The 25,046-nt window shown below is 39.1% G+C and overlaps 1 protein-coding gene across 1 annotated transcript; it reads right to left on the bottom strand.

Annotated features, from left to right (window-relative positions):
* Nucleotides 1–2,673: 2,673 nt before the first annotated feature.
* On the bottom strand, nucleotides 2,674–4,001 carry LOC121984318 (probable BOI-related E3 ubiquitin-protein ligase 2). The gene is made up of 2 exons (XM_042537198.1): nucleotides 3,425–4,001; nucleotides 2,674–3,350 (listed from the first exon to the last, which is right to left on the bottom strand). The coding sequence occupies exons 1-2, from the start codon at nucleotides 3,866–3,868 to the stop codon at nucleotides 2,817–2,819; spliced, it is 978 nt and encodes a 325-aa protein (XP_042393132.1). The 5' UTR covers nucleotides 3,869–4,001; the 3' UTR covers nucleotides 2,674–2,816.
* Nucleotides 4,002–25,046: the final 21,045 nt, after the last annotated feature.

A 25,046-nucleotide genomic window follows, 5' to 3' on the forward strand; every position in this document is an offset into this window, starting at 1 on the left:
TATCAGGAAAAAAAAATAATAATCTTAGTTAGTCTCATTGACTATCTCTAGGGACTAGGGTGACTAACCCGACTCCATATAAGTTTTCTACCGGTCAGCAAGATAAATCGGGAAGCGCACATGACGGTCAATCCAGAAGTCCAATATTTTTTTAGTTACACCCTCCATTTGGAGGAAATTTTTTTACAAATATATTATAGTTGGAGTTCGAACTATGGATATTTGAATGATAACTTAGACTAAGAAAACATGGACTTGGGGCCCAGAATATCTATGATGTTCAGGACCTAAGGTATGAAGGTTATTCGAGATTACAAGGGTTATTCATAATGGAAATGAGAGCCATACGAACAAGAGTTCAACCAATGAGAGAGGCTGATACTTGCACATGGTGTACTTAGACTATTGTTGAAATGATTACAAAGATAGACTAGCTCTGCCCAAATTCTTTAGGGGCAAAGTCACTTAGAAAAAGGAGCTACATCTTCACAAATCACAATATTTTCACAAAAATTGCAAACATGCGGTGATTTTGTTTTTTTACCATTTGGACCTTATTTCTTTTATCTAGGTAAAAATTAAAGGACACCCCTGGTCTCATTAAAATGGTGTTTCTTTCTTTCTTTATTTATTTATTTATTTATTTATTTATTTATTTATATATATACCACCAGACATAATTTTTTTTATCTCAAAATATCTTTATTTCAATGTTATTTTAGCAACTACCATCATGATTTTTTTTATAATTCAAGTACTCTTCAAATTGATTAATTTTAGAGGTACATCATCCCATAAAAATTATTCGACTAGATACTAAAAAATCGAGAAGTATTCACACTGCCCATCTAAGGAGCTAATGTTCTTATATTTGTCATCCCACTAAAGAAAAATATATCCAATGAGTTGCAACTAAGATTCAGACTTTAGATGCTTGGTTAATTACTCGGAGGATCTAACCGTTACATCATAACCCGAGAGACAACTACAACCATAATTACGATAACATGAGGTAAAATTATTTAATTGTAATCAAAATTATTATATATAAAATAATATTATATCAAAAATATTGTTACGAACTCTATCAAATTACTTGAAACATGATCAAATTGCTCCAACTTGGTTAAAATTACTTCAAAATTATTAACTTGGTTAAAATTACTTCAAAATTATTATAGCAGCTATGACATAATTGATTTTGTCTGAAGTTAATTTTTTAAAAAAATGACTAAGTTGATAAAAAAAATATTTGATATAACAATATTATATATAGTAATTTTGATTAAATTGAGTTGTTTCAATTATACTAGCTGAGTTTTGTTACTCACTCATTTATGAGCACATGAGCACCTTTGTTTTTAAGTTTTATTTTCTTTAATTTAAATATTAAATTCTAAATCCTAAAAAAAATACTCATAAATAAATAAATATGCAGGGTAACATTTCTATTATAATTATATGGTACTATAGTTGTAGCAGTATCACGATAGCTACTATAAATAAAAGCTCTGAAATAAAAATATTTTTGAAATAAAAATATTTTTGAAATAAAAAATAAACTGAAGCTCTCATAATTTTTATTTTTTAAAAAAAGGGAGAGCGCCCTAATAATTTTACACATTGCCCCAAGTTAATCAATGCAGCAACATCCCACCACATTCAAGTGAATTGCTCAGTAACAATGCTCCAATAGTTTGATCAAGCCCACTTGACTCCCACCCAACCTTAGCCCCAACTCCAAGCTATTAGGTCGAATCAATCATACAATTCCATTCACCAGCTTGAATCCCTCCCACCAAACTTTCTAACCTTCACTAGCAAAGACCAGAGAGCAGGTCGGGCAGTTCCGACCATAACTGGAGATGGATCTAGAAAATTTATTAATAGAGGCCAAAGTATTAAATATCACACACATATATATATATATATAAAATTATCACATCACAAAAGTTTTTTTTTTATAAAGACTATTGACAAATAATATTTTCTAAAAAAATAATTCTTTTGATTAAGATATTTGACTGTAAATTAATAGAGAGGTTTATAGAGAATATTTTATTAATTATAATTTGTATAAATTTTTTAAAATTTATTATAGTAATAATAGATTTTTAAAATTTATTTTTTAAAAAATAATATTATCATAACTCTATTATTACTATAGGGCAGCTGTCCCCTCACCTTTAGTGGAGCCGCCTCTGACCATAGCCCATGCAGCAAGCCAGCAGCCGCTGCAAAAGTCTCTCAGAGGACTTTAAAAAAAAACGACTCACATTATTCAGGCTGGGTGAGTTGAAGGCGAAGAGGATGTTCATGTCGGAAACTCAAATCTGGGGATAGGCGGCAAAGCAACAGGCGATGATGGAGATCCACGTGCGATCTATCATTCCTTGATATCAGGGAAATGCATATCTGATCGATGAGATTGAACTAGAAGAAGACTTTGTAATCAACTGGATGAGCTCGAAAGATGGGAAATATTATATTAAACCAGACTAAATGCGACCGTGGAGTGTAGGCGAGAGAATCAGGACAATCAACCTGTGACTGACTGACTTCCACCAGGCAGCAATGCTTCGTGGCATTTGTTTATCAGGATTGCAAGGTCCAGCGCAGCCATTTCACATGCCCAGTCCATTGTTTAGATTTCAGTATCAACTTCATGCAGCATGATTAAGAAAAATTGAATGAGGAATTAATGAACGATATGTCCATTGGTGGGAGGAGGAGGAGCCTTACAATGAACGAGACCGCGTCGCAGAGATGATTAACCGAAATTTTGAGAAAGAAAGAGAGATGTGATGGTGCTTTTTTCACGGCGTGGATACGTGAATTGAGGCGTTTTTGCCGGCGCCGCACACGGGGCACGCGCCGACCTTGGGTGAGCAGTCGCGGCAGAGGCAGAGGTGACTGCAGGGGAGCAGCAGAACGGATGCCTGCAGCCGGCTGCACGAGGTGCACCTGCGGCATGCGTCCGGAGATTCCGCGCGGTTGGATTTGGCTGCGGCGGGTCTCGGTGAGTAGGTAGACTGTGCGTCGTCGTCCTCGGTGTCGCCGTAGCCTTCCTTGACCTGCGCGGCGGCTGCGATCTGGAGCAGGGCCTGGTCGAGGCTGGCGCGGAGGCTGGCGGCGACGGTCTCGTTGTTCTTGGCCACGGTGACCCACATCTGGGTCTCCGCACTCGCCTGCCGCACCCGCTCCTCCAGCTCCGCGTTCTGCTGCCGCGCCTTCTCTAGCTCGACTTCCTTCTCTCGGAGGCGCTTCGCCGCCCTCTGCTCGACACCCCAAACCAGGGCCTTGAGGTGCCTCCTCTGCGTCTCCTCCAATCCACTCCTCATTCTCTCCGTCTGCATGCGTAAGCAACGACTTAGACAACGGGGAAAAAACAGAGGAAAAAAACAGAGAGATATTGATTCAGTACCTGGAGGCGGAGAAGGGCGTCGATCTCGATAGTTTGCTGGCAGAGGAGGGAGGCGAGGTCCCGGGAGAGAGGAAATGCAGCAGGACGACCGCTGGTGGAGGGATACTCACACTCGCCCAAGCGGTGGCTCTGCTCACAGCCAGCACCGACAACGGCAGAGAGCGAACTGGGATCACAGAACGGAGCCACCGGCGACACGAAGCCGAAGAATTGGTTACAGTCGAGATGGTCATCCGCCGCTGCCTCCTCTCGCGGCCGCTTCGTCCTCATGGCCGAGGCGTTACAGGTGAGCTCGCTCTGGGGGTCGCTGAGGTCGACGGCAGCGTCGTCGAGCAGTTGGCGCAGCTCCTGCATCATCCGAAGCTCATCCACCGCAGCAGCACCGCTGCGGAGCTCCATCAGGAAGGAACAATTGGAGGGATGCTGCTGGGACTGCAGCGCCATGCTACCCTCTTCTCCCTGGCAAAAATAGGGCCAGAGAGAGGCTGCCAAGGCCGTCTATTTATACGGAGAAGAAACACACACAGCGCTCTGCAAGGAGCAGGACGTACGCAACATCAAAACCGATTCAATCAATCCCATTAATCCATCAATGGATTGAACGCGCTGCAAATTCAATCATTAATATATTTGTTGGGAGTTTGGATTCGACGGAATAGGCATTCGCATATGAGGTGAGGACGCGTGGTGAGTGGCGGTCAAGCAAACAGGGAGGACAAGGAACGCAGACGCAGGCAGACGACATGCACGCTAACTCTTATCTACTACACTCATTAATATTTAATTTTCCAATGACTCCTAGCTCAAGTAAACGTTCAACAAAATCGGAGAGTGCGTTAAGAAATCGGTTCAAAATTGATTTAAATCGAATAAATTATTTTTTAAAAAAAAATAATAATAACACTGATCTTCTCAGTAAAAATCATAACTGATTAAATATCGATTAAAAAACAAATTAATTAAATTATGATGTTGACTTTTAAAAATCAATTTTATAATAATATTGTATTTAAAAATCAAATTTCAATTTAATTCAGTTGATTCGCTTCGCCGGAACTTTTTGACCACCGTATCAGTGGGCAGAGAGAGTTAATTCAGAGATGTTGAAATAAATGGATTAATATAATGAATATTATATTCCCGCCCCTAACGCCAGGCAAGAATCTCTACTGCTATCGATAGTAGTAGCATCGCGACAGGACCCGAAAGGTAAACGAAGAAATTAGGCAGAGGGAGGGGCGTGCTAGCTGTGTGTCCTTGTCGAAAGCTTGCCTTCGGAAAGGCCACCACCGCTGCACTGTTTGCTTTTACTGCATGCAACGCAACGCAACGCAACGCAGCGCAGCGCAACAGCGAAGGTCCTCTCCTGGCGCCTTGGGACTCGCAAAATTCCATAACTCCACCGCTGCTGCGGCCTCGGATTGTTCAGCGGCTGTGGGGCAAGGCACGGTGAAATAGGTCGGCCTCAGAATCCAACCACGCACGGACTGCACCGCACTGCACCTGCACTGGGCTTGGACATGCATGCATGTGCATGCATGGTAAATGATATGGTACTGCGCTGTGGGAAAGAGACAGGAGGAGTAATGATTCCTAGGGAAGGAAATTTAAATAGATTTGTTTCAAAAGGCTCCATTCATTTTTTGGACGATCCAAGGCAACGCGAAAGGCGTGTGTGCCCACCCGATCCGATCCTATTGGAAGGGATCACGAGGCCTCTTCGGCCAGTGTTTTAATTCATTCATTATTATGCTTTGGCGTAGCGCAGGGGCTGCTTGTCCCCGTCACGACTGTTGCTTTCTTTGTAAATTTTTTCTCATGTGGATGCATCACATGAGTGGACAATATTTAAAAGGATTATTATTATTATTATTATTTTAAAAAAAAAGTTTTGTCTTTAAGAAGTATCATTTATTTGTGCAAACTCACCTAGAGTATTGCACCTTACCACCTACTCATTAAAAAAATTGGGCAGACCATCCAAGTGATCTAATATATGCAAAAACAAAATTGTAATACATATATTTTTTAAAAAATATATTATACAATTTTTGATTAAAATTATAATGTTTTTTATTTTTTTTTAAAAAAATAATTTACATCTAAATTCATAAGTTTTAATTCAAATATTAAAATGATATAATTTCATATGTTTTGACAAACTTACTTATAACTTTAATAGGTAAATACATTTTAAAAATCATTTGAGATTATACTTTCCATCAAAAGTAATCAAAAACATTAAAAAGTATGTATATATTTTTATTTTTTTAAAAAAAATTTAACAATAATATATATAAGATGCACTAATCAAATACGATCATGTCAAAGAAGAGCTAGCCAACTCCCTAAGAGATAAGCATCACCTCCATGGTGCTCAAATTAGTCGTGATATTGAGAGTTACGCTATGATCTATTTGTGCTTACCGAATTTACTTAGTAGTCGAGTCTGTGGGATTGAGTCGTCCATCTTAAGAATTAGTTGGATGCCTAAGTTAACAAAAATAAATAAATAAAAAAGGACAAGCATCACCATCAATTCTTGGCCCAATAACTACTACAAGGCAAGGTCAATGAAGGATGGCTAGATTTGGATAGGGGAATTGTAACTGTCCAAGCAATTGACTAAGCTCCATTGCGTTTGATGATGGATGTGTCTTGCATTATACAATAGGGTTTGCAACATGATTAGAGTGTTTTATTAGTTTTCATATATATATATATATATATATATATATATATATATATATATATAACTCAACTTTTGCCATTCATATATCATGGCTCATTTTTTTAATCATTTGATCCAATTAACTATCAACAATTGAGAATAAAAAAAGTCACATCTCAAAGCTATAAAATAGAAATCGACTATAGATGATGATATATATTACCTAAAATAGCTTTTGATCTAAGGGTGACGCCTTGAATGAGGATTTTAAAACCCTTTGGTGATCCTTGTAAGAAGGTTAGAGATATATATATTTTTATGCAAATATTTTAGTAAGAAGAATCGCCAAAATTGACTTGAAGGTCATGCTAAATTTTTTATTTTTATCAACCAATGATAATCATTGGTCAGCCAAAAACTAGTCATTGTTATGGTCGTTAGAATCGAACATACAAATTATGAGAAACTAATGAAGTTTTAAGTTGCTTAGCCAACTTTGACCAATCTAACAAGATTAATATTAGAGCAATGTAACACACCGAATGTCAGCTAGGCTATCAAAATACAATTTGGGATTGTTTTGGATATTCAAACTTTAACTATTGGTACAAAGCTCTCGAATTGCTTTACATGATATCATCACATTAACAAGTGACATGAACATACATAATTTTATAAATATTATTAGAATTAATATCCAAATAAGACATGATCTCAAATAACATTATACAAGATCTGATCCCATATATACGAAGAACCAAGTGAGAAAAGAAAGCAAACACTATCATATATTATTTTTCTTTGAAAAAATATTTATATATCTGATACGGTGGTTAAGATGGATCCCTTGAGATAGGTCAAAGTCCAAGAGGTTGGCTGACGTGGTGGTTAAAGTCAAAAGATGGTCAACATTCTGAGCCAAGCTTTATCATCATTTAGACCGAAAGCTTGCCCTAACCGGACCCTCTGGCCGATCGGGCTCCGAGCCTCAATCTCCTAAGTATTGATGAACCTTAAAGTCAAGTATTAGCTAGACCCGACCAAGTGCTCTAGCCGATTGGACAGAGGGTCCGATTGGATGTATTGGATGCTTGGTTCACCCAAGTTCTCTGTTCAAGTGAAGGGGCCAAGCAAAGGTCAAGTCGTTGGCTGTAGTCACCCAAATCGCCCTGGCAGCTCTTGCGAGGGATGGCCAGTCAGACTATAATGGGGACTCAATCAGTTTGCCGGGTGAGCTTACTATGGGCCCTATAGCCCAATGATTTCATATTCCTTTTTGGCATTTTGTGTCATGAGGAACAGCGAATATTTGCATGCAAGTTGTACATTTGATGTTTCCTCTCTGCCAAACGTAGAGATTGAGGGCCCATTTTAGGAAAGATGCTAAAGCATCTTAATGGTATGTTCTTTTTTTAAAACACTTTAAAATTCGTGCATATACAAACAACAACCTTATAAAAGGGGTCCCCATCTACAGACGTAGATATGTGACACTACATAATTTTACACGCTCATCGCTACTGTTCTTTCCACTATTCATTTCCTCAAACTGATCATTGAGTTGAGCGTTGGAGAACCTGCATCGGGGACTTCTCCCTAGCCTGATTGCTAACGCTCTTTGTGATACGCAAGACAACGAGGAGTCTTCGTTTGCTCAACATCAAATACACATTCCTATTGGTGCAATCAACCTCTAGCATTTCGATATTTGACAATATATCTAACTTTGGTCAGTTTGATCAAGGGTTGATCCAAACAGAACTTGATGTTTGGAAGAAAGAAGTCTAGTCAGGACTAGATGACTAGGAAAGGTAAGTCCTAACCGAATGATAGGCAAGTGAGAAGTCTACTAAGTGACTAGTGCTAACTGGAGGTTAGGCAAGGGGAAGTCCTGGTGAGTGAAGTTGTGCCCTAGTGAGTGAAACTAGGTAGTAAAAGTCCTGGTAAGTGAAGTCAGCCCCTAGTGAGTGAAGCTAGCTAGTGGAAGTCCTGGTAAGTAAAGTCGAACCCTATTGAGTGAAGCTAGGTGGTGGAAGTCTTGATAAGTGAAGTCGGACCCTAGTGAGTGAAAATAGGTAGTGAAAGTTCTGGTGAGTGAAGCAAACTCTAGTGAGTGAAGCTTGTTGGTGCGGGAAGCATTCGACAGTCGAACCTGTGTTTTGATTATGTCAAAGGGTTCAAAGTTAGGTTGTCTTGTTATCTAACGTGTTTGAATGAGCTTGCAGGAAAGTCCTAAGTATACTTAGGCAAAAGTCCTAGCTACGGTTAGGCAGGTGGAAAAACCCTAGGGGGTGGTAACCCTAGGTCCTAGGAGGAGGTAACCCTAGGTGAGGAAAAGTCTTAACTGCGGTTAGGCAAAGGGAAAATCCTAGGAGGAGGTAACCCTAGATCCTAGGGGGTGGTAATCCTAGGTGGGAAGTCTTGACGAGTCGAGGGCTTCGGACAAAAGTCCTAGAGTTGAGGACTCTAGGTAGAAAGTCCTGGTGTCACGATCTAGGTGAAAGACTAGGCGGGTCGTGAAGCGGATGTCTAGCAGAAAGACCTGGAGCCTCGGGCGCTGAGCAAAAGTCCAGTTGGTATGAAGGATCAACTGGCAATAGATAAACTCTCCTGAGTGGAGTAGATGAGGACGCATTCCCCGGTGAGGGAACAGTAAGCATCGGTGAGACCTAGGATTTCCGGTCGGAAATCCGAAGTTAGAATTGGATAGTCTGGAGATTGCCAAATACTTTAATATAACATATCTATATGTTAACTTTACTTTGCAGGGTATGTTGGTTTGTTCGACTAACCTATTTTGCAGGAAGAAACCCTCTCACAGCAAGGCGCGAGGGCGCCCTTATGGAGGTTAAGGGCGCCCTGGACACTGGCGCGAGAGCACCCTCATGTAGACCTGACCACGGTTCGGAACCGACGGTTCGACGGTTCGGAACCGCCGGTTCGACGGTTCCAGGCAGGTCGACCCTTAACCTTAACCGCCCAAGACGGTTACGGTTCACGGTTCAGAACCGCCGGTTCACGGTTCGGTTCACGGTTCGTCACGGTTCGTCACGGTTCAAGATTAATATGTTAATAAAAATTAAAAATTAAAAATTAAACATTAAACATTAAAAATTAGAAATTAAAATTTATTAAAAAAAGGGCTTGCACTTATTTAAGTTGCCTACGTATCCCTTTAGGGGAATCAAAGCCCACGTAGTTCTTTTACATTTTTATCCTTTTACATTTTCATTCACTTCCATTTCCTGTTCCTGTCGTATTTGTTCCTTCAGTATCAAAATCTTCAACTTCGTCATCTGAAAGTTGCATTCCTTGGATTCTTTTCTCCGCTCTGGTCCAATCGTCCAGTAATGCTTGGGCTTCCAATGAGTCGGGAGACAAAGTTGATCGTCGTTCATCTAATATGTTGCCATCGGCACTGAACGTCTCCACAGCAACAGTTGACACTGGACGAGCTAAAATTTCTTTTGCGATCACGGAGAGAACGGGAAAGCTTTGAGCCTTCTGTGACCACCACTTTAAGATATTGAAGTTTTCGCTATCTGCTTCATTAAAATCAAAAGAAGTCGTAAAATAATTCTCAAGTTCCTGTGTGGAACTTGAGGATCCTCGTGGACGTTTTGTCCGTTCTTTTAATAAGAGTTGTGCTTTTGTAAGTTTTAAATTACTACTAGTAGTTTGTTGAATTTCAGAAATATTAATTTGTGTTCCATATTTTGCATAATATTGATTATAAATATCATATAAATAAATTCTAACATTATATATAATATTAGCTGGATCAGGGGAAGAAGAATCTTTAATTGGAATTAAAGCATCATAATATAAAGTTAACATTTCTTGTAAAACTTCTAATTTAAATCTAGGATCTAAAGCAAATGCAATTAAATAAATTTCAGGAATTAAATAAAAATATTTTCCCATTTAGTTTTCATAGCTAAGATGCAAGGAGATAAAGATTCATTATTAATATGTTCATTTAAAACTAATACTATATTAGAAAATTTTCTAAAACTAATTGAGCAGTGATAATAAACACCGGAAAGTTGTTCGGTTGCATCATTAAATACTTTTAAAATTTCACAAATACTACTACAAATATTCCATTGTTGTGAAAATAAATATATATTAGCATTAGTGTTTTGTGCAAAAATGAACATAATAATTTTTATATTGAAATGAATCTTGTAATAATTGGTATGTTGAATTCCAACGTGTTGGTACATCACGTGGAAATTTTTAGGTCTCATTCCATTAATTTTACAAAACCTACCCCATTGTTTCATTATAGATGGATGAGACCATAAATAAGAAATTGCAATTCTAATTGGTTTAATATAACTTTCTAAAATTTTAAACCATCTTGAACACATAAATTTAAAACATGACATACACAACGAATATGAAAAATAAACCTCCAATAATAGGTTGACAAACAAATTTTAGATCATCTATACAAGCGGTATTAGAACTAGCATTATCTAATGATATTGAAAATATTTTATGAGTTAAACCATATTCTTCTAAAATTAAACATAATAATTGTGCGATATTATGAGCATTATGTGATTCATCAAAAACTCTATAAGCTAATAATATTTTTTGGAGATTCCAAGAGTTATCGATCCAATGGCAAGTCACACCCATATACGAATGTGTTTGCCAATGATCACTCCAAATATCGGAACATAAAGAAACTTTATTATCTAATTTACTAAATTCATCAATTAAATTCTTTTTTCCTTGTTTTACTAATTTTTTAATTGTACGAGTAAGTGTAGTCCTAGGAACACGTTTAGCACATGGATTAAGAGATTCTTTACAAAAATCTTCAAATGTGCATTTAGATCCAAAACTAAAAGAAAGATGTTCTACGGAAACAAATTTAGCTAATGATTCTCTTAATTTATTATCCGAATATAAAAATAAACCGGAATCGGTACTACCGCTAGTTGAAGAAAATCTTGATAATTGTATTTGAGAACGGTCGAGTCCATATTCCGTCGGGTGCTTCGTTTCTACATGTCGTTTCAACGACCCATAGCCGCCGCCGGCTTGGAATTTGTAGGAAGCATTGCAGTGCTTACATTTTGCACGCATTTCTCCCGACGGAAGAGTGACCTTCTCAAAATATTTAGTAAAAATAAAAGATTTTAGAGGAGGAAGTTCCCGAACCTTAGAAGTAATTGCATCGGTACTTCCTTGTGTGTCGGGTGTCGGATTCGGAAGATGCTCGATCTCATCATCGGTGGATTGAATGTTGGGGTCCTCCTCCCGCGGATTCATTATTTGCTTTCCCTTCCGAGCTCGAGATGATGCACCTCCGCGGCCTCCTTCCATTGTAATTGAAAACGAAAGCGTGTAGAGATTAGAGAATACGAAAATGAGATTAAGAGTAGAGAAGATGTGTGTGAAAAATGATGAAATAAGCTCTCTATTTATAGAGTTTTGATAGTAACGGACACTAAATCATAGCCATTGATCAAAAAACGGTCAAATGATCCTAACCGTTGAAAAAATACCTAAAAAAAAAAAACAAAAAATTCTGCGGCTGAACCGCCGGTTCAACCCGCCGGTTAACCGGCGGTTCGCCGGGTTTACATCCAATGAACCGGAACCGGCCCGGCAACTTGCCGGGCCGGTTCCGGTTCGACCCGGCGAACCGGGTCAACGGGCAACCGGCCCGTTGACCCGGTTACGGGCCCGGGCCGGGTCCGGGCCAGACCCGGCCCGGGGTCGGGTCTACCCTCATGGAGGTTGAGGGCGCCTTGGACCTTGGTGCGAGGGCGCCCTCATGGAGGTTGAGGGCGCCCTCAGGCAGATAAGCTACGAAGTGGTTAGAGCTCATCCATGTTACGGATTCGATGCGGGTGAGGGCGCCCTCATGGTGTTAGAGGCACCCTCCATGAGCGTTATATGTAGGATTCGACCAGCAGCTTAGGACATCATCTGAAACGCTATCCATCTTCCGTGTGCTGCTTAAAGAACGTTCCGAAAAAGCCGCAACTCGACTCCGATGATTAGACGCTTCAACTTCACTGTTTTCTTTTGTCGTTGGTATATTTTACTCGTTAAGTTTTCCGAAACAAAAAGTGAAAGACACAAGCGCTATTCACCCCCTCTAGCGCTTTCGATCCAACAATTGGTATCAGAGCGAGGTTGCTCTGAATTGGTACAACTGTCGTTCGAGCAATATTTTTTGGCTTTTTTTCGTCCGTTTTTTCTAAAAATAAAACCTTATGTCTTTCATTTTTTCCCTCCAAAATTGTTTTCAAAAAATTCATTTTCATCTTTTTACCATTGGTCGATATTAGCAAATTATCGCACTTTCAAAAATTTGTGATAATATTTTTTAAAATATTTTATTAATTTTTTTAAAAAATTATTGGTTAATTTTATCTCCCGCACTACTAATCCAAGCCAAGTCTTGGGATATTTGGTTTTTCTGTTTGTGTGCGAGAGTTTTCTCCTAAATGGCCCATCAAAAAGGCTACAGCACAGATCACCCACCGCTCTTCTCCGGAGAAGATTTCGGATACTGGAAAGATCAGATGGAGCATCAACTAAAAATCCAAGAGGAGATATGGACCAAAGTTCAGATTGGATTTATTCTCCCCACTGAAGAAGGTGCACCCATCGCCTGTGACAAGTGGAATGCACAAACAAGAAGAAAATTCGAGGTAAATGGAAAAGCAACATGGACTCTCTTATACAGATTAACAAATTCAGAGCTTGCTCGAGTTGGAAAGTTCAACAATGCTAAGGAGCTTTGGGAGAAATTGCTCAAGCTTCATGAGATTCCTTCAGAGTTAGAAGATCAAGTCGAACCATAGTTCGAATATGACTATGAATCTCCAGAGTCAACCTCTGAACCAGACTCAGAAGAATCGGATCAGACTGATTTTATAGCACTGATGGCCAAAGAAGAGGTAGCTGAATCTGAATTCGAGATGACAACAGTAAAGGGAGAGAATCCTATCATGGATCTAAAAGGTAATATTGTAAATTCAAATAATAAATTTAATATAACCCATTTTAAGTACAGGGAGAGAGGGCACTATAGAAACAAGTGCCCTACTCGTAAGATTCGACCGCCACAACCGGAGGAGAAGGAGAAATCGATCTGGAAAAGGAAGAAACACATTGAATGCTCCAAGTGCAAACGAATGTGTCACTATAAAAGACAATGCCCAGAAAGAAGACCCAAGAATCGAAGGGGAGAAATTAAGGTAAGTAAATTTACATTACATGAAAATCCAATTTTTGCAACACATGTATGTACCTTAGCTAATTCTACTTGCTCTAGTGTAGATTTCTCTTCAAAATTAGATATGCATGATAATAATGTAGTGAATAAAGTTGATTCAAATAAGAATAACTCAAAATTATTCAATAAAAATAAGAAATTAACTCTTAGAAAATTAGGAATACAAAATAATATTTTTAAAGATAAAATTGATAAATTAAAAAAGATTATTAATAATTTAACCAAATTACAAAATCTAGACTTGGATTACAAGTCTAAGGTAAAACTTAAACCATACCAACCAAGTTATAATCAAGTGCCTTTTAATTATGAAACTAATCAATAAACCATAAATTAATAAATTTCAACTTAAAACACAACTTGAAAACTACTTAAAGTTATAACTTAAAATTAACTAATGATTGCTTAGCCAAGGCTAGGTTAGATAAAGACTTAGGCATGATTTACACTTAACTAGTTAGACCTTGGGATTTCAAAAAGAAAATTAAATATTTAATTTCTTTGAAAGGCTTTGTCTAGAAGTGGTGGATGATCCCATACCCAAGAAAGCCTAGTGCCTCGCCACAGCTTGGAAGTCAATCTTTGAAATGTATGTTTAATTGACTAATTGAAAAATCTAAGTCTAACTTAAATGTAAATTAATCCTTATATAATTATCTAAATTGAAAATTAACCATCTCACAAAACTACTAAGGCTCCCTATTTGAAAATCTAGAAAAGGGTGAGATGAACTTAGATCTAAAGTAGTTCCAAATTAATTCAATTAAATTAACTTAATTAATCTCAAAAAATTAATTTCAAAGTGTTAATCTTAATTTCAAAATGTTTAAATCATAATTAAAGTATATTTTTTGAATTAATTTCAAAAGGGTAATTAATTTTAATAAGAGTAAATTAGAATTATTTTTTAAATAATTTCAAAATTCAAAATCATTATTTATAAAATTATAATCATAATTAAATTTTAAATTATTAAATTTTAAAAATCAAACTTATATTTTAAATCTTAATTTCAATATTTCTGAAATCTAAATTCTAAGTTAAACTTTAATAATCTTCGAAATTCAATATTTTGAAATTTAGATCAAACTTAAATATTTTCAAAATTAATATTTTTGAAATCCAAATTTAAAGTCAAAATTAAAGAATGAACATAAACTTTAAATCTTTTCAAAATTCTCTAAATTTAAGTTCAAATATAAATATTTTCAATATCTATAAACTTAAAATTAATTTGAAAATTAATTTAGGTCCGTCTCACATACACTCATAAGCTGAACATGCTTGATAACCTAGAATGAGTGAGATGAAAAATTAAGAAAATAAATAATAACCTTTATTTTTTTTATACTTTTGACTCTAAAACCCTCACATATTCTTAGCATTAATTAAGGGGGAGTGCAAAGAAATTTAAAGACTTTAATTCTTATTGTTTTTCAAAGATTTCAAAAAGTTCAAAATATCAATTTTTTTTTGTAAAAATGAATTATCTTTGACAGAAACTAAGTATTTGCTAAAATATTTTCAAGTATTTTTACAAGAAATTATTTTTTAAAATTTAAGTACTTCTAATTAAGTTTTTAAATATATCAAAGTCTTTTTAAAGCTAAAGTGCCGTAGCTAGGTGGACTAGAGGGCTGTCCCAATTGAGAAGGTAAACCCACAGCCTGTTTAAATAAAGGACGAGGAAGGGAGGAGGAAGGAGGCGAAGAAGAAGAATATGCAATAGAAGGGAAAGGAATAGTAGAAACAAGAGAAGCAGAGGAAGAGCTAGATGGAATAGAAAGTGATAGTGTAGGGGGAGCCAATGCAGTTAGGGGAACACTAACAGTCGAGGGAATGACACCGGGAGAAGATCTCCGGCAAGGTGTCCGTTTTGCTCGAGGCCTAGAAGCCAAGGGAGGCAAGGCCAATGCCAAAGATGCAGAGGAAACAGAAGGGATAACGGCCGTCTCGGGAGCAGAAGCAGAGGAAACTGAAATAATAGAAGAAGAAGGGATAAGTAGATCGGGTCTCATCATCCTAAGAGCAGGATTAGAGATAATATGGGTTGGAGTTATCGGTGCCTTACCTCTCTCGAGAGAAATGGGGGCCGGGACAAGAGGAGCTTGCACAAAAGTACCAAAGAAATCAATAAAGGGAGAAGCCGAAGTAAGATTTGGCTTTTTAACTAAGGTAACAAAGGGTTCTTCTTCTTCCTCTTCCATGGCTGCAACAGCCTCTGCCCGCCGTTCTTCTTCAGATAGTAAACCCAAGGTGGAAAAATTATGATCCAATCGGCGGTCGCGTAACCATTATTCTCCAAGATTATTCACAAAAGACTTAGTCATGGCAGGATTCTTGTACATAAAGGTTGGAAGAATAACATCGGCTGAAACACAGGAGTTAAACATCGTTACAAAGGAGATGTATTAATCAGTAAATATGGATTGAGATGTTTTTACATACCAAAGGATCCATCCAGAGGGGTGTCAATCTTGCCTATTCCGAAAGGAAACATTAAACCCTCCACAATTAGGTGCGGCAAACTAAATTTTGCTCCCCTCAGTTTGGGTAGGGCAGAAGCAACAGAAGGATCGTCAAGAAGATCATGGGTGCTAGGAAGTGGAGGCAAGTCATGTATCCATTGAATAGGAAACGGAGGTGGAGAGGGAGACGCATATAGAAAAATTTGTGATACCATTCCCCCTGAGGAGGAATGTGGTTGAACAAAATAGCCTTGGGACGAGATTGAAATTTAAAAACACCCACATCCACTATACGAGGAATGAAGAAGTGATGAAAAAGACATGGGGACAAGGGGAAATCTAACAGTTTAGATACCCCAATAAAACCCATAAGAATAGAAAAGGATTGAGGGACAAACTGGTTGAGTGAGATATTAAAATAACGGCTGACATTACAGAAAAAGGGGTGAAGAGGAAAGCGAAAACCTTGTAGGACCTGGTCTCGGAAGATAGATATACACCCTAAAGGAGGAAAATGCGGACCCTCATGAGGAGCAGGACGGATTATATAAGAAGGAAAACCATAGGTCGCCTGCAAGTCCACTTCTTCTGTATCTATAAGGTTGGAAACACACGAGAGAAACCATGCGGGAGGAGATGCTGCCATGGAGCGACAGTAAAATGAAAGAGGAATCAAGGAAGAGGATGAGAGATGGAGGAAAGCGGAAGAAAACCTCGTAAACCCTTGTTTTCTCTTCTGGCCTTGTGCTAAAACCCCCAAACAAAAACAGCAGAAGGAAAAAGGCGAATAAAAGGTACTTAGAATTCCAATCGTCATAAATGAGTAATAATATTAAAGAATAAAATCAAGAGAAAGAGGTAAAGTTAAGTAATCTACCTCAAAAAATGTGTGAAGTTTTCCTAGAGGTAATTCTTAATAGAGCCTGACAAGTACAGAGAAAAATTAGTCCAGTAATCATAAGTTTAGAGTATGGGTATAACAATATAAAAGTTGAGCACCAGATATTAGTTAACAGACGAGACTTGGTTAAAGGATGCCGGATGAGGTTGTAGATATGAATCAGGCGGTTCTGACAGATCGGCCGAGACAAAGATCCCCCAAATGTATCGACCAAAAGCTTATCGTAATGAATCAAATAATATACACTATGAGATTCGATTAATACGTAAAAATGACATATGAAGACATAAGGGTAAGCCGATCAAGTAAAATAAATCGACCGATATTAGGGACATCATGATAGAACTGTGTCAAATTAGGCGAGACATAACTACGCTATGAAATATCGGGCGATATTTATCAATCTTGATATATATCATCCGGTCATGAGGAAACGATCTAAGACGTGACAACTTGTTGGAAAAGTTGTATGGTGACAAACCGAGCAACATTGGACACATTTATATAAAACATATAACTATCATGAGAAAGTGTAAAATTAACAACAAAAGGAGAATAATCAGCGTTACGTGAGATCGTCATTACAGAGTTTTTGCCCTCCTCTTTATAAGAATCGAAATTTAAGTCAAAGTCAGCTTAGGGTACAGATCAGGGGGTTTGTTCTCAATGAGTCTACGTCAATTTAAGAAATTAGGAGGAGGGTCACGAGATAAGTAGCTCTCCTCTTTTAATTGCTGAATTGCCCCTTGAGCTCCTGCAGTAAAGGTTGACAAGATGGACTTCACGATCGGCCTGTTGAATTCAGGAGACTCGATCATGGCAGTGGCCCGCTCCCTGTAACGAACATCTTCGTCACCCTTGTAAACCACCAGAGCCATTTGAGAAGTCTTCAATTCAGCTTCCTTTGCAGAAACCTCGGTCTTGACTGAGTTAAGGGAGGTGTTCAAAGAAGTTATTTCATCTTCTTTCAGCTGCAGGGCTTTGAGTTTTTCAGTTAATTCTGCTTCATAATTATCCTTTAGTTCGCCAAGTTTAGAGGTCAATTCTTGGTTAAGGTCCGTAACCGACATAAATTGTGTCTGAAGACTTTCAATTTGTGCTTCGAGTTATTTCTTGGCAGCAGCAGAAAATGCAGCAGAAGATAGCCCAGCAACCTCTTGCCTTAGCTTGTCATTTTTAGACTTTAACCTCTTGTTCTCAGTATATAAGTTGTGCATCAGTCGAGAAAAACCCATATTTTCTATCCATCACTGGAAGCATGATAAAAGATTATAAGATAATTGATGAGAAATAAAGAGTAGACGTTAATAGATATACCTGATTCTCCATATGGGAAAAATGATCGACTGCTTCAGGAGTATTGAGTTCATCAAATATAGGGCGAACTTTATCCCAATCACCGTCGAAGGAACCTCCTAGAAGTATGGGGAGAACAAGAATAGTAGAAGAACCAGTAGAAAAGAAGTAGGAATAGATGGAGGAGCAAAGACTAAATAAGAAGAAGGTGAGGAGGGTAAAGACCTAGAAGTCGGAATAGATAGGGGAAAAGTGAAAGATACATCACCAGAAGCACTGGCATTAGAGAAGGGTGAGGCAAGAAAACTAAGGGAAGGATAGAGTTCTGCCAACGTCGGCTTATCAGAAGGAAGGTCAGCCGCAGCAAAACCTTCTGAAACTAGCTCATCAGCAGGGAGGATGAGCCTCATTTTTGATGGAGGAGCTATGGTAAGTTTGCGCCCTGGGCGTTTACCCTCAGAAAGTTCAGTTATCGACTCACCAGAGCTATCAGGAGACGTGAGCTCAATGAGGGGAAGAGGAGCAGATGAGGAGTTAGCAGCAGCCGCTGGTGAAGTAACAGCGAGTAAAGGATTGACAAGGATCTCTGCAGAAGGATCTCCAGGAGCTTCAAGAGCACTCAAAGAACTTGGTACTTCAGCTAAAGGAGCTGGTTTTTCAATTGGAGGGGGGAGAACAATAGTAGCCAGAAGTTCAGCTTCTTTGGCGCGAATAACATCCTCTTCCAGACATAGTTCTTCGTCAATCAAAGCATCATAGAAGCTATACACTACATAGAGAAGAAAATTAGTTTAGTTAGTTAAAAATAGGAAGAAAGAAATAAGGTGTTACCTAAAGAAACTCGAGTATCAGGTCTGACAGGGCTTAAGCCAAACAGGTATAGGAGATCGACCCGTAGCCACTTAAGAATAGAAAGTCGATGATTTAACAATTTCTCACAATAGATAGGGAAAGAAGGATGAAGATGAAACTCCTTGACGTCGGGCAAGGGGGGCAAGAAAGATTTCCAAGCGTGAGACCAATGAATGGGTTCTGGAAACTTCAAGATGAAAAAATGAGATTTCCAAGCTTTGAGGGACGAGGGCATATCCCCAAAAAGAACCATTTTAGTCCGCGAATGAAACAGGAAGACACCAGGTTCTAAACATTTGGGATAAGAGAACATGAAAAAATTTTGAGGAGTAGGAGGAATATCCCGCATACAAAGAAGCATGTAAGTACCGCACAGATAATGGAATGCGTTTGGGGTAAATTGTTGTAAAGGAATATCAAAATACTGGCTCAGTTCAATCAAGAAAGGAGGGATAGGAAACCTTAAGCCCCCTATCAATTGGTTCTTGAAAAAGGTTACGCAATTACCAGGAGGACGATGAGGACAATCCTCCGGTGTGGGGAGTATGATGCCATACTCTCGGGGAATTTCATACTGACGACGGATAGCTAGCCTCTCATTTTTATCAAAGGAAGAAGACATATGGACATACCAAGGAGCAATTGCTTTCTCAGCCATGGGCAAAAGTATCGGCTAGTGAAACAATAGATTACTTACTGAAGACAAGAAAGAAGATCGCCTAGAAATGGTGAGCCCGGGGTTTGGTCGAAGACTGCAACAAGAAAAGAACTCTAGAGAAGAGAACAGAAGGGACAAAGTTTAAAAGGAGACGAAGGGTTTAGGGTTTAAAAAGTACACGACCATCGTCAGATCAAAACCTTTTTTCTCAGCGGACGATGAGAATCACAAGAAAAAGGCTAGAGGCCCACATGACGTAGCGGTCAAAAAAAGTGTGTGTCATACCATCATAAAAACATTTATATTGGATGTGACGGATCGGATCACGCTGGTGTTGGTAACACCTCGGGGTACGCCTCTAACATTCTCTCACCTGAAGAAGAGCCAATCACCAGCTAGGAAGCTTCGAAAGAAGACATAATTAACTGGACATGATAAAGTGAAAAGGACTGATTTTCTTGACTAAAAGTCTAAGCTAAGGACAAAAACATTTAAGGATGAAGACTCAGGCGAATGACAGATTTTGAATTAACGTCCTTATGAAATACAAACTAATATTGATCAAAATAATTTTATATTAGCCGATATAACTTTGGTTATGCTAGGTAGGTATGATATTGATATCAATCAACTAAACAATGTTGGCTGGCATAATATTAGCCATGATATAGAAGTATTCCAACAGTTAAGATAGCCTCAGTCATGATAAATGACACATAGGATATGCAGAGAGGTAATGAATACAACATCGCATTTATTCTTGTAAATTACAGAAGGCCTCAATAGAATCATTTAATTCAATACAAAAATTTGTTGTTACACATAGAATCTGATCAAGTACATAACATTACATTTTCCCTCAGAACAGTAAGCCTCAGATAGATAACAAAGTTTACAAGCACAAGCTCTTGAAACACTTAGAAAATTTTAATCCCACTGGATTCAAACTTACCATTGAGCGGAGATAGAAACATTTTACCTCGTCCAGGCTTGTCAAGGCACATAAGTGGCAATATTCTGCCTGGGATGAAGAAAGCAACAAGGTAGAAAAACTCAAGGGCAGGGGGAAGGAGAAAGGTCCATACAGACCATGATGGAAAAGTAAATGTAAAAATCACTTCCCCTCTCAAGCCCTAAAGCTCTGCAAGTGGAGCAACCAAGCATAGCCCAAGGGTAGCATGTGCTGTGCCCTTCACACAACACCCATGGGTCATTTGGCTGCCCCTCTATGAGTAGCAAAAATCTCTCTTAAGTTTCTTGAGTCCTTCAGAGCATCGACATCTTTGGATGAAAAATCTGAATTGTGAAGCTTCATCTCTTAAGACAATCCCTTGAACCTTAGATGTAGCCGGAGCAAAAATCCCAATAAACTCATATATAGATCTCACCTTGTCCAACAAAAATCGCCCCCAAAGAGGAGGATCCGAGACCATATCCTTAGCAATAAAAGGTGGCAAGGAAGGAAAAGAACTGAGATAGGTGGCAGATGAAGAGAAGGTTGTAACCCTATTTAAAGGAGCAAAATGCTCACAGGATCACTATACTTGGTTTAGTGAGACAGTCGTACACAAAATCTGTGAGGTCATTTCAATATCTGGAGCAGAGTCACGGGTGGGAAAAGACAAAACCAGACTTATGTCTAGTCAGTCGTCTACACCTCCTTCGACTAGACTTGAAGGGAAGGCTAGTGATATGGGTAAGGTTTCGAGGGTCCCCGATAAGGAAAATAAAAGGAGATGATCAAACGAAGAAGATAGGTTAATATTGGCCGAGATATCCTCAAAGGAGGTAGGCCAATATCGGCCGGGATATACCTCCAAAGGAGGTAAGCCTATATATCGACCGAAATATGCTTCCCAAGGAGAAGACCTACATACCTCAAAGGAAGTAGGCTAATATCGGCCGGGACATACCTCAATAAGAGGTAAGTCTATATATCGACCGAAATATGCTTCCCAGGGGGAAGATCTATATACCTCAATGGAGGTAGGCTAACATCGGCCGGTACATAAGAAGTAAGTCTATATCGACCGAAATATACTTCCCAGAAGGAAGATCTATATACCTCAAAGGAGGTAGGCTAACATCGGCCGGGACATACCTCAATAAGAGGTAAGTCTATATATCGACCGAAATATGCTTCCCAGGGAGAAGATCTATATACCTCAAAGGAGGTAGGTTAATATCGGCCGGTACATAAGAGGTATGTCTATATCGACCGAAATATTCTTCCCAGAAGGAAGATCTATATACCTCAAAGGAGGTAGGCTAATATCGGCCGGTACATAAGAAATAAGTCTATATCGACCGAAATATGCTTCCCTTGAGGAAGATCTATATACCTGAATGGAGGTATGCTAATATCGGCCGGTACATAAGAAGTAAGTCTATATCGACCGAAATATGCTTCCCAGAAGGAAGATCTATATACCACAAAGGAGGTAGGTTAATATCGGCCGGGATATACCTCAATAAGAGGTAAGTCTATATATCGACCGAAATATGCTTCCCAGAAGGAAGATCTATATACCTCAAAGGAGGTAGGCTAATATCGGCCGGTACATAAGAGGTAAGTCTATATCGACCGAAATATGCTTTCCAGAAGGAAGATCTATATACCTTTAAGGAGGTAGGCTAATATCGGCCGGTACATAAGAAGTAAGTCTATGTCGACCGAAATATGCTTCCCAGAAGGAAGATCTATATACCACAAAGGAGGTAGGTTAATATCGGCCGGGACATAACTCAATAAGAGGTAAGTCTATATATCGACCGAAATATACTTCCCAGAAGGAAGATCTATATACCTCAAAGGAGGTAGGCTAACATCGGCCGGGACATACCTCAATAAGAGGTAAGTCTATATATCGACCGAAATATGCTTCCCAGGGAGAAGATCTATATACCTCAAAGGAAGTAGGTTAATATCGGTCGGTACATAAGAGGTAAGTCTATATCGACCGAAATATGCTTTCCAAGAGGAAGATCTATATACCTCAAAGGAGGTAGGCTAATATCGACCGGTACATAAGAGGTAAGTCTATATCGACCGAAATATGCTTCCCAAGAGGAAGATCTATACACCTTAAAGGAGGTAGGCTAATATTGGCCGGGAGATACTTCTAAATCATATAGAATAGTATCAATCGCTACAGGCCCTGAAGAAGGAAGGTTAATATTAGCCAGATCGACCAACACCTTGTAAAAATGCTTGACAAAATATGGCCTATTGCTAGATAGGATAAATAGCATAAAGGGGCGCGGGCAGAAGCCTCATGAGAAAGAATAGAGATAAATATTTCAAATAGGATGATTAATGAGGATATCTGCAATATGTAACCACATTACAGGTATTATATATTTCGGCGGGAAATGTCTTTTAGATTATTTTGCAGGTGCTAAACGACAAAGGAGGTACATCTGGGGTACAAGAAAGATTCCTTAAAAGTCATTTACTACAAGTACACAGCTGACGTCATCTCATAACAAACTCTAACAAACCGGGGTCCACTTCATGACTACGAAGGTTATATGAAGTGATATAAAAAGGGGAATCCTCTCCGTTGGCTAGGTAAGTTCACATCATTGGACACATTCAGAACCCTAATTTTCAACTACTGTTCATCTTCTTCCTCCTTCTTCCACACCGAAAGAGATCACTGACTTGAGCGTCCGAGGGCCTAGCCAGGGATTCCCACCCCGGTCTTAGGTCATTGACGATAGTGTTGGTTGATCTCTTGTGCGCAGGAAGTCTTGGAAGCTTCGGATATGGGTTTCTTCTCTTCAGATTTGGATTTCTTCTTCGTCATCGGGCCTTCGTGCGAGGAGGACTTTCGGTGATTCTATTTTTCCCGATCTGCTTTGGGTTTCTCGGATTGGTATTCTGCAGACATTATTCTTCATCAGCACGACATTATTCTTCATCAGCATGGTGGGTTTCTTTCTTCCGGATCTCCGTCTTGTCCAGCTTCTTAGACAGGATCAAATTTGGTGCCGTCTGTGGGAACTTCACCTGAATCTGAGACTACAGAATGGAAGAAGCCGGAAAATTAAACCTACTCACTATCAGTCGTGAGGATTTGGATTTCCTCATCAATTCTCATATTCAGAAGGCCTTACAATAGCAGCAACAACAACTTCAAGCTCACACCAGAGCTACTCTATCAACAGCTCATCATCCAGCAATATCGACTACTGAGCATCGGAAAGGAAAGGAGCTGGAAGAAGAAGAACATGCGTATTTCCCTCCAGCTGCTGTTTCTCCGACAAGGCGTCCACGAGCCTTTCTTCACACTCCCTTGGATCAAGGAGGCAAGAAACTCGTGTTCCAAGAATCCTATGGTGAAGCACCAGATAGAGAAAAGCGTAAGATCAAAATGATAACTAGTGATAGCTCACCAGAGAATGTCATCTCCCCATTTTCTCAAAGTGTACTAGATGATCCGCTTCCTAAGCGGTATCAAAATCTTCAGATCGGGAAATACACTGGAACAACAGATCCAGAAGATCATCTGTTGAAGTTCGAGAACGTAGCATTATTACAATAATTCTCTGACGGGGTGAAGTGTCGAATGTTTCTCACTACCCTCGGAGGAGCTGCACAGCGCTGGTTCAAGAGATTGCCAGAGAAGTCTATTCGGAAATTCAAAGACTTCAAGAAAGTCTTTCTGCACCATTTCTCCAGCAACAAAAGGTATCATAAGACTCCTTGGAGCCTGTTTTCAATTAAGCAAGCATCTAAAGAGTCTATCCGAGCATATATCAAAAGGTTCAATCAGGTAGCTATTGATGTACCTAATGCTACCACTGAAATATTAGTTAGCGCTTTCTCTCAAGGTTTAAATGATAATCATTTCTTTAAAGATTTAGTAAGGAATCCCCCTGTTAATTTTGATTCCTTGATTGAGCGTGCCACTGAGTTCATTAATGTGGAGGAAGCTCAAGCTGCTCGTAGAAAGGAGGGTGTTACCTCTTTTCCTACCCAGGTTAAGGAGAAAGCTCCTGCCCCTGTGCCTCCACCAAGGGGTCCTAGAATAACTCATCCACCCCATCGACAACCAGAGTAACATGTGGAGATACAACAAGAGGCACCAAGGAGATGGTGCACTTATCATAAAACTAGCCATCATGACTGTTTTGTTTTAAGAAATAAGCGAACTAATAGAGAGCGTTATCGAGGCGAACTATTATCGACAACAGAAAGTCCACTCAACCGGAATATCGCCGAGCCTCGGCAGAGGCAATACTACCAAGTGTTAGAAAGCACCCTCACGACTCAGAAGAAAGCAGAGTAAGGCAATATCAATATGATTAGACCCACCGATGGGGATTCTAATAGAGCTAGAAAAGCACATGCCCAAGAATGGAAATTCATGCCGTGGGATGTAGTATAGAACGAGCGGCCGTTTTGGGCCCAGAGATCTCGAGGGGTAGAAATACCCCATGATGATGCCCTGATCATTGTCATAGCCAACTATGTCATTGCTCGTACCTTCATGTCAATATTATA

This window comes from Zingiber officinale, chromosome 5B (assembly GCF_018446385.1).
Source record: "Zingiber officinale cultivar Zhangliang chromosome 5B, Zo_v1.1, whole genome shotgun sequence".
Classification (NCBI taxonomy): domain Eukaryota; kingdom Viridiplantae; phylum Streptophyta; class Magnoliopsida; order Zingiberales; family Zingiberaceae; genus Zingiber; species Zingiber officinale.